Source organism: Alosa pseudoharengus, unplaced genomic scaffold (genome assembly GCF_046254945.1).
Source record: "Alosa pseudoharengus isolate Yale_2024_CS ecotype anadromous, Long Island Sound unplaced genomic scaffold, YU_APseudo_1.1 YU_APseudo_1.1_scf_18, whole genome shotgun sequence".
Classification (NCBI taxonomy): Eukaryota; Metazoa; Chordata; class Actinopteri; order Clupeiformes; family Clupeidae; genus Alosa; species Alosa pseudoharengus.
In genome coordinates, this window is record NW_027468650.1 from 28,086,089 (window position 1) to 28,096,420 (window position 10,332).

Below are 10,332 nucleotides of genomic sequence, written 5' to 3' on the forward strand. Positions count from 1 at the left end.
ATGAAGTATCCTCCAACACCTCTCTCCAAATCCCTGCTGGACATGGAGGTGGCCAATTACTCCGAGGGTCTGGATCCCACCTACAGCACCCTTGGGTTTGAGAATGCAGACGTCCTTTATGAAGGGGGTGAGTGGTAGGCATTTGAGCTCATTGACACAGACAGGGATACTAGCCATTTGTCTGTCTGGTGGCTGCCCACATCCGTAACCAGCACTAATGGTTAATTAGTCAAAGTGTTACTGGGCACATAGGGCGATGGCCATTAGATTTGAATGCAAAGTGACAATTCTGACTGAGGGTTAAGGAATGTAGAGCGAGTGTAGATGGAACTTTACAGATCTGTATTTGTATGACAGGTGTTTATGTCTTCCATGAAGCATAACGTATCCTTTCCTTGGTGGTAGTTTACTGTTCTGGCCACTTAAAAATTCAGTGTGGACAGAAAAATGTGGTTGCTGTTGCTGAAGGAGAAAACAAAGTTTTAAAAGGCTGTTGACTGAATGAAGATATTTTGTCTTCAAGTCTGTCTGGATCTTTTCAGGAATGGTTGAATAATTCCTTTCCATATTACCTGCCATCAAGCCCAAGCAGCTAATGATTAGCTAAAATTCGAGAGTTGCCATTTAACTTTGCTCAAAATATAACTGGGGTTCCTTTAGGCTTTCATAGTATCCCATTAAAAAAAACTTGTCAGGTGCCAGTTAGCCATGCCATTAGTTAAAAAATGTGTGGATTTTCTCATAGTGGTGTAGAAAATGACTTAGTCTCTACTTTCTTTGTCATTGTGATTACACAAATCTTGGTGTAAAATGCAGAGCCTGTGGTTTCTCTTTGGGACAGATTGGCCTTGTTATCTTTACTGTGCAGTGCACTGGCATCCCTTGTGATAGAGAGGAGTCATAAAATAACAAGAATAAAGAACTATTCAAAGGGCACGCATAGGTTACCGCCATTTCTAATCAGGCTGCTCTCAGAAAGTTTGGCTGAACACAACACATTACTTCTGTCAGATATTGAATGCAAACTAAGGCTTGTGTATGCCAATTGTTCTGCTGTTGGTGTTTGTCGAACTTGGAGATAACACGTTACAGGTCTTGGACAGTGATAAACAAAGAGAAACCAATGTGAGGCCTCTTTAGATTGAAGATGTATTAGCTGCAGTACTATAGATGTCCTGAGATCATTTTTTTAAGATTCTGCCTTAACAACTGTTTCAAATGACTTTGTCAATCTCTGGAGATTCACATTTTCATTTTGATTCTCCCTTGCCAGCAAACCCTAAAAAATATAACACAAAGAATTGAATTTAGCAGAGCAGTAACAACTCACAGTGATGCAATTATTCAAGAAAAGGAAAACAGAGTCTTGTGCATCTCATTTATAAAAAATGTGAGTGCAGATTAAGTTATGGATTATGCTGAATCATAAAGAGGTTGCACTCCACACGTATTAAAAATAGCAACAGCAATGCCAGTCTCCATTGAATATGTGTCTTGAAGATAAAAACATACAATGGATAATCCTGATTAAGTCTGTCCTACATAACAAGGAGATTTCAATCAGACTGCACATAAAAAGGGAGAAGTCCCCTGTTGCAGTTCTTTTGTTGAAATGTTATGATTTTGAATGCACAAAGGAATGATTGATTTCTCCCGCCGCTGTACCCTAACAGAGGGGTGCCGGTTCCTGATTACACAAGAGGGCCTGCTTTGGTGGAGACCCTTTGTTCACATATGCAGAACTCCCTCATTGAAATCTTCAGCTACCCAATTAGCTCCATACTTATTGAAAGACAGCCCAGTTTGATAGACATCTACCTAAGCCTCTCTGCGGTTCGTCCATGCATCTTTCAGGTTGATACGCTGAACTGGGCTAACCGCTAGGATGCTGAGACTGGATGGTGTTGATAAGACTCGGAGTGGACACTTAGAGACACACTCGGCCTCATGGGATGTCATATATGTGTGTGTTTTCTGTGTCTGCCCCCCCCCCCCCCATAACAGACATCATGCCGGCCGAACCCAACATGAACCAGGGGGATAATGGCATGAACTCCAACTGTGCCATCTGCGGGGACAAAGCCACTGGCAAACACTACGGCGCTTCCAGCTGTGACGGCTGCAAGGGCTTCTTCAGACGGAGCATACGCAAGAGCCACGTCTATTCTTGCAGGTTAGAGCCACCCGCATCCACAAAGAGCATGGGGCCCATATCAGCATATCACCAACCGGCTCACGCAAGACACACAAACACACAAGTTGCTGTCCGCCCAAAATACATTTTAAACATTTACTAATATAAACAGTGCAGTATAAGCACAATGGCAGGTCAAAGACATTTCTCACACGTACTTAACAGGTTCTGATAAGCAGAAGGGTGTGTCACTTTTCAAGCACAGGGATTCCAGGTTTTAAAACTAGCTGTCAACTCAATGGCTTCTGCAAACACACACTGATCTATGGTGGGGATTTCCTTTTGCCTTCGCAGGTTCAATCGTCAATGTGTAGTCGATAAAGACAAAAGGAATCAGTGTCGGTTTTGCCGTCTCCACAAATGCTTTAGAGCCGGAATGAAGAAAGAAGGTAATTTGAACTCATCCAGTAATTCTTTTCACACTTGTGCCCCATACACAAATGAGAGATTGCAAACTGAGTTAGTGTGCCGTAAGTATAGAGAAGGGAATTATCAGGTACACATACAGGGGTTTGTTCAGGGAGAGAAAGAGAGCGAGATAGAGGGAAGGGTGAAGGAGTGAGAGAGCCACGCTCAGGACCTGAAATGGTAAGCAGCCATAAACGAGGCATTGATTACACAAGGAATGTGCTGTTTATTGGAAGGACAACCTTGGCAGTGCAGTTTATGATGGGCGATCATGTGCTTTCTCCTTCACCCGCCCAGCGAACATGTTGTTCTGGGTTGTGATCGGTTAAAGTTTTACCTTTTGCTCCACTCTTTGGTTTCAACCAGCCCTCATCAGGTTTTCCCAGTCTCCGAAGTAAAAATGAAAACAACTAAGTTGGTCCTTTTTCCTGAATAGAAATAAAGAAGGGGGGGAGGGGGTGGTTTAGCCTGTAACCTTTTTAAAAAAAGGGCATATACTGCTGAAATTAGTATGCAAATAAGCATGAAAAGCCTTGTTTCTTGAGGGATGTCATTACATTTTTAATCAGCTGATAGCTAATATCTCCTCATCAAGATGCCAGACACAGGCTTCTCATATCACCAATGAACAACTGTCTGTCTATTAGATTCAGATCCCTGTCCTGGGGGAGAACGAGCCTACTTCTCTGTCAATTAACTGAAACAGCTAATCAGTTATAATCTTTGGCCGTGATTAGCTGTCTAATCAGTTAGATTTTGTGTGTGTGTGTGTGTGTGTGTGTGTGTGTGTGTTTTGCAGCGGTACAAAATGAAAGGGATCGTATCAGCTCAAGAAGAAACCTACAGGAAACCAGTGACCTGCCCCCTATCACCTTACTTGCACAGGCAGAGTCCCTATCACAACAGGTAAGTAAGGTAGCAGCTGGGTTCCCACGCACATTCAACACACAGCATTGCAAAGAAGACAAAATAAAAACACACAAGGTGACAGGACACATATACACGCAGGCAGACAAAAAGATTTCTGCCAAAGTTTCACACATGCTGTAAACATGCAAATTAATCATGCATTGCACACACACACACACACACACACACACACACACACACACACACACACACACACACACATACCCATACACACACAGAGAGAGAAAATGTATGGTTGCAATGTTTATGATTATGCAAATCAAAGAGAAACTCTTCTGATTAGATTGTGCTTACTTGTTCCATGAGGAAAATCTTTTTAGATGAGGAAATATTTTTTTTAACTGGATTTACAGGATTTATGATTGACACTGATTACTCTTTTGAGTGTATTTGTGCGCACAAAACATATTATTGGTGCTGAGGGATGGCAGCCATGATTCACATTAGGATTTTTTTTTTGGTTAATCAAGTCCTGTAATGTCTCTGTTCATGTTAATCGTTAGTTAATTTTATAAATGTCTCCAATAATCTGCATGAGTACTTAAGCTTTGGAGAGTTTACTGTGAAGGAGCCAAGAAGCTGTGAAATAGACTAATACACGACTCTCTGACTGAGGCTTTGACTACAAGTTCATATCAGCGTTCTGTCTGTTTCTTTGAAGATCAACGCCATCAACCCCACAGTGCCCCCTGATGTCTCAGAGAAGAAATCAGCTACCATAGCTGACGTCTGTGAGTCCATGAAACAACAGCTGCTCGTTCTGGTAGAATGGGCTAAATACATTCCGGCTTTCAGTGAATTGCCACTTGATGACCAGGTAATGGACACTGTAAAACCAAATAGCGAACATTAATGGGAAAAGGGCTTGCTTTAACTTTGAGTTACATGTTATTTGGATAGTCCATTTTAGAGACTCTGTAAACAACTATATCTACCTATCTACTAGAATTAATTCTTACCTAATGGTGAACTTAGCCATACAATAATATGTTTCTAACCTTGACCCCCAACCCACATTTATTTACTAAAATAATTGACTATTGAAATTAAGTAAACTTTTTAGAATATCTAGTTACTCACTCACCTGATGTTTGTCCCTAGTATATAAAAAGCTGTTAAAACTGAATTTTTTGTTGAAATTATGAATTACATATTGAGTTAGACTAACAGTGTCTATTTTCCTCCAGGTGAGTCTCCTAAGAGCGCACGCTGGAGAACACCTCTTACTTGGTGTGGCCAAGAGGTCAATGCCCTACAAAGACATCTTGCTTCTCGGTAAACACTGCCATCCCACATGAAAAAAAAAAAAAATACAACACGGCAATGTGATACATATAAATGGCCTGTGAAACATTTACTTTTGAAATGTATGTATGAAGATTTCTTTTCTGTCCCAGACCTTGGTTTTCTTATGGATACTATCCACCCCCAGGTAATGGTTGTGTAATCCACCGGAACTGTCCTGAGGCAGAGATCAATCGAGTCGCCAACCGTGTCCTGGACGAATTAGTCTTACCCTTCCAAGATATCCAGATCGATGACAATGAATATGCAGCCTTAAAAGCTATCGTTTTCTTTGACCCCGGTAACTGTTTATTTTCCCCATCGGCTTGTCTAGCATTAACACACCCAAACACACAATTCTTCCTTCTTGATATCAACACATGCACCTCATGTTTTTTGTACTTGTTCAACATATTTTTTTTATGTGACCCTCTTCAGATGCCAAGAGCCTTCGAGACCCAGCCAAGATTAAAAATATGAGGTATCAGGTCCAGATGAGCTTGGAGGACTACATTAACGACCGGCAGTACGATTCGCGGGGCCGCTTTGGCGAGCTGCTGCTCCTGCTGCCCACCCTGCAGAGCATCACCTGGCAGATGATCGAGCAGCTGCAGTTCATCAAGCTCTTCGGCCTGGCCAAGATTGACAACCTGCTGCAGGAAATGCTGCTTGGAGGTGGGTGTGAGACACAGTGGAGATGTGCTATTGGTGTACTGCAAAAATCTGATTATTAAAACTGTATAGTATACTGTTGCCAAATATCCATATGAGTCCATATCATGTCTTCATGATGAGTCCATCATCAAGTAGCATCATACTCTGTCGAAAGGCAATCAGTACTTGTGCTCATCTTGTACTATGTAAAGGTGCTCATCTTGTACTGTGTATGTTTGACCAGCTGACCTGTCGTCCCCAGGGATAACCACAGAGCAGCCCCACCTGCATCCCCCTGGCCATCCCCAGCTTGCTCAGGACCCTCATACTGGCCACATGCTTGTCATCAGCTCCATCCCAGCTTCTGTGCATATACAGCAGATCGGTATGCATAGGGTTGTCATGTTTGTTTTGTTTTCTTTGTTTACTTGTTCTGTTTTGTTGTTATTCTTATGAGGTCTATTGTAACATCTAGCCAGGAACTACAGATGAAAATGAGCCTTTCTGGCTTACTCTTGTATTTAAGGTAATTTGCATGAATGTGCAGTATCCCTTGTAAACAAACAAATAAACCAACAAGAGCAGTGGTGGTGATACATAGAACTCTGGGGGGTTAGCTTTTGAACAGTACTGAGAGTTAGTTTGTTGCTGAGTATATTATTGCTCAGCAGCAATGAACACTGTCGTGGTCTTGAATTTTTGGATGGTAACTACCGGATACCACCTGTTTATAACCCTAGACAGGACTGATTAGAAAGGTTGATGGCAATCAGTACATTGGGTATATTCTGATAAAGCACGATTTAAACTTTTTTGTGTGTTTAAGGTATGATTTGTATGGTGCATCCAATGTTGTAAGAGTATTTTTAAGAGTATTTGTAAATTCAGTTTTAAATGAATTCTGTGAGTTAGTGCAGGTGTTTACATTTGTGCATTTAATGTCGACATGGAATGGATTTCCCCCACTGCTTTAGTTTTTTTTTTCTTATTTCCAATCATATATTCAAAGATATTATGAATGAAGACACTAGGAAAGTAATGCAAATGACATTGTAGTCAAATACATACTGTTACCTCCACCAAGAAGGTTATGGTGTGTTTTTTGTTGTTGTCGGTCTATAGGCAGGATTATGCAAAAATACAAAAACAAACAAAAAGCAGCGACTGGCCCAATTTCCATGAAATTTGAATGAATGAACCAATTGAATTTTGGACTGGATTTGTGTGTGTGTGTGTGTGTGTGTGTGTGTGTGTGTGTGTGTGTGTGTGTGTGTGTGCGCATGCGTATGCGTGCGTGCGTGTGTTAGTGGGTTCAATTGTATCTAGATCAGAATCCAGATGCAGGATTTTCTTTGAAACTTTAAAAGTCACTCTTTCATACAAACCTGATAACTTCTTCTTGGCTGTAATACCATGTTAAACCACTACCACTGTCTTTCCCTATAGCTTCTCCAGAGACCCCCATCCCCTCTCCTCAACAGCTGCCGAACCAGGAGATGTACAAAGCAGCATCTAGTCCCAACAACATTCTACTCCCTGCCACGGACCAGATGAACAGACAATCCCCAGATCCTCCTCTCTGAAGCCTCTTTGTGCCTTTTTAGAAAACTAACGTTATAGATATCTGAATGTTATATTTTTAAATGTGAAAATTTTAGAGGATTTTTATTTCCATGATGCCTCTACTTCATGCCTGTATGAATAAATTTGTTAATTTAGTAACATGCGGTGGGGTTGTTTGTTGTTACTGGTGATGTAGCATTTGTTTTGTATGACCATACTCAATGTTTCTAGGTGTTGTAACTGTTAAGACATGATAACTGTATGTAATTTTGGCTAGATGTCATTCAAAAAGTAAATTGTGAGTCCTTCTGTTTTTCACATAAATTCTATGATATTTGTGACTGTTGATTAGTTTAGTTTAATAACATATTTTTTATAAGTTGTAAAGAAGAAGTCAGGTAATTTATTTAGTAAATATTATTGAAATTCTGAACAATTTTCGAAAACTAAATGCTTTGTACATTTGCAAGCTTATGAATAAAAGGTAGCCTACATTATGTCAAAGACCAAATGATTATTTCTGTTCATGCATCTACTGTATTGCATGGCCTAATTACACATGTGTAATTTTGAAAGTAGGCTACAGCATGTAGGCTACGTAGGCCTACCGCTATAATTAATAATGCTCATGTGCAATCAATGTAGCCTTTGTGCAGACTATCTGTTGAACATTTTGCAGGGCCATAGCGGAATGGGGAGGGGTTTTCTCTGTTAGAATCTGTCCAAATTGACAAAAATCTTCAAATATGTGGGAAAGAGTGAGATGTTGTGTGCGCGAGAAGGTTATGTGGTGTGATGGTAGACCTGTCAAACTTTGGAGCATTGCGTGCAGGCCATAGTCCCTAACGTCATCGTTGGCGGCTTTAGCTAGTTTGTTTGTGAGTAAGCTAGCCTATATTTCATTTTCTTGACAACAGATATTTGAATTGACTGATGATGAGTCACTTTTGCTTTTTACAAATGAGGATGACAAGATGAAGCTGACACTTGAGAAATAGCAGCCATATTGACCTAGCCTTTTTCTACTTGGCTAATTCGGTAAAATATATAAACAAGACTGACAAAAAAGTTGAAACACCTTTAGCAGTGTCTGCAGTTTGAGAAAAATAAATTTGTGTCATAGGCCTACAGTTTATTGTTTTAACATATTTCCTGCGGTGAGTCTAACACCGTTAAATATTTCACTTTTCAGGCAGCAGGTCAAGCCAGGACAGGTTCTGTGTAGCCAGAAGTTTCTAGAAGGACCTCCATGTCTTCATCACAAAGAGGGGTAAGCTTGATGACAGTGAGACTGTGTTTTAACTCTATCTGTAGACTATATTATGTCTCCAAATACACACATGAAACACTACCCAATGGCCTTTAAGTGTGCTGCTGAGACTACAGTAGCCTAGGCTATAGGCCAGTGTATTCAGATGATATTGCTAAATTTTTCCATAGTAGCCTATGGAATATGTAGAATGGGCCCATAAGCTTTTGACTTAGCCAAACACTGCAACAACAAAATAGTCAGGAAGATGTTTCTGTCTCCCAAGAGAAGACCAAATGTATCAAGCTTTAAGGCGCACAGTTATGGGTATGAGTAGGAATTTCTTTACTGTACTCAGGTTCTGAAATATTCAGACAGGCCAGACCAGGCAAGAGTTCTAGAATTCAAAACAGAGCTTGCTAAAGGCACTCTGACCTAATATAATTAAATTTGGGCATTTGGGAATACATTGCCTCCAGACAAAATGGCCTTTTTGTTTAAGGTGAAGGTTGCTTTAAAGGTGCCATGTGTAAAAATTGAGGTAAAAATATCCAAAAAATGAGCTACACGCATCAAAAGAATGAGAAGAAATTAGGATGATGATGTCATTTAAAAAATGACAAGGTATAGTGCTGCAGAGATATCAACCTGAATTAGCATGCTAAATTACTAGCCACAGCCCGACAGGTGTCATAATACCAGTTTCGGCCATGGGAGACGGTATGCGGGCAACATAACCACCAGCCAAACTGCAATACACATGTCTCGGTTGTTACTATAGGGTAGACCAACTCACTTTCTGGAGGTATACTGCCCCCATCTTTTATGGAATGTGGAGTATGAATTTATTTTTTGGCGGACATTACACATGGCACCTTTAAATGAAAGCTGCAAGTTATTGCAGGTGTTTACAGGGATGCTTTTAATAAAATGTTGACATGGAATGAATTTCCCTCACTTAATACCAACCATTCATTCAAAGATTGAAGGAAAGGAAAAGGGAAAAAGGAATGTAAGTGCCAGTAAACAAGGCTCTTGTCGATCTTCTTTTCAACTGAATGTCATTCACTTCAGTAATGCTATGTTTGTGAATACACCCTTGCAACATGCCTTTGGGTTTATTGTGATCATGCCTTGAACCAGCAGCAGTAGTGCTTTTGTGTAGTAGGCCTACACGTTTTCTTTAAAGCCATGATCAGAGAATCCAATATTTTTCAACAAAAAAATGTTTCAACAGGAAGGAGAAAATACCAGTAGATTGTAATCCCTCGGCTTGTATGAAGAACAGTGAATGTTCTACATGTGACCTATGTTACAAGGCCAATGTCTGACCCTGTAAGTGTCAAAAAGGCAAAAATTCACCAATGAACCGTAGGATGCAGTGGTGCCTCCATGCTCTGCCACGAGAGCTTCCAGGAACCAAACCCGTGCGAGAGAGGATTGAGAAATAAACAGGCCCAAATCCCCAATCAGTACGGTAATAGAGCCACGCAGCGGATCAGGTTAAACCGCAAGGTTTTATGCAGGAGACACAGTGCATTCCCAGCCCTTTAATGAAAAGCCCTGGGATGCCACGTGTGCCTTTTCCCCCGAACTTGAACTGGCGTTTTCGTATTCCAGTCACACTCGCCTCATTTCGAGTGCCTTTCCTCGGTGTGACGGGTGTGTATTAAGTCCTGGCAGCTGATACTGAGCGGTGTGGAGGGGATAAAATAAGCATTTCCTTTCTTTGTGTTTGCTTTACGTGGCGGATGCCTGCACACAACCGCTTGACATTATAATGACAGTGAGGCTGCGCTCAGAGAGAGAGGTTGTGTGTGTGTGCGTGTGTGTGTGTGTGTGTGTGTGTGTGTGTGTTTCTGTATTAATTCTCAGGTTGAAAATGCCTTTTCTCAAGCCTTTCCTTGAATTGCCCTAGTTGTTTAGGTTCCAGCCTTTAAAACAGTATGAGGAAGGGAACTCACACATACTGTATAGGAAAACAATAAAATTGTGCAGACACAGAAAATATTGTCTTTTGGCATTATAAATCAATAACAGTTCCCACAAT

The 10,332-nt window shown here is 40.8% G+C and overlaps 1 protein-coding gene across 1 annotated transcript; it reads left to right on the forward strand.

The window, feature by feature from the left end:
• On the forward strand, positions 1 to 7,053 carry hnf4g (hepatocyte nuclear factor 4, gamma). The gene is made up of 10 exons (XM_076291350.1): positions 1 to 127; positions 2,005 to 2,173; positions 2,489 to 2,583; positions 3,402 to 3,508; positions 4,194 to 4,349; positions 4,720 to 4,807; positions 4,965 to 5,117; positions 5,255 to 5,491; positions 5,733 to 5,855; positions 6,917 to 7,053. The coding sequence occupies exons 1-10, from the start codon at positions 1 to 3 to the stop codon at positions 7,051 to 7,053; spliced, it is 1,392 nt and encodes a 463-aa protein (XP_076147465.1).
• The last annotated feature ends 3,279 nt before the right edge of the window (positions 7,054 to 10,332 follow it).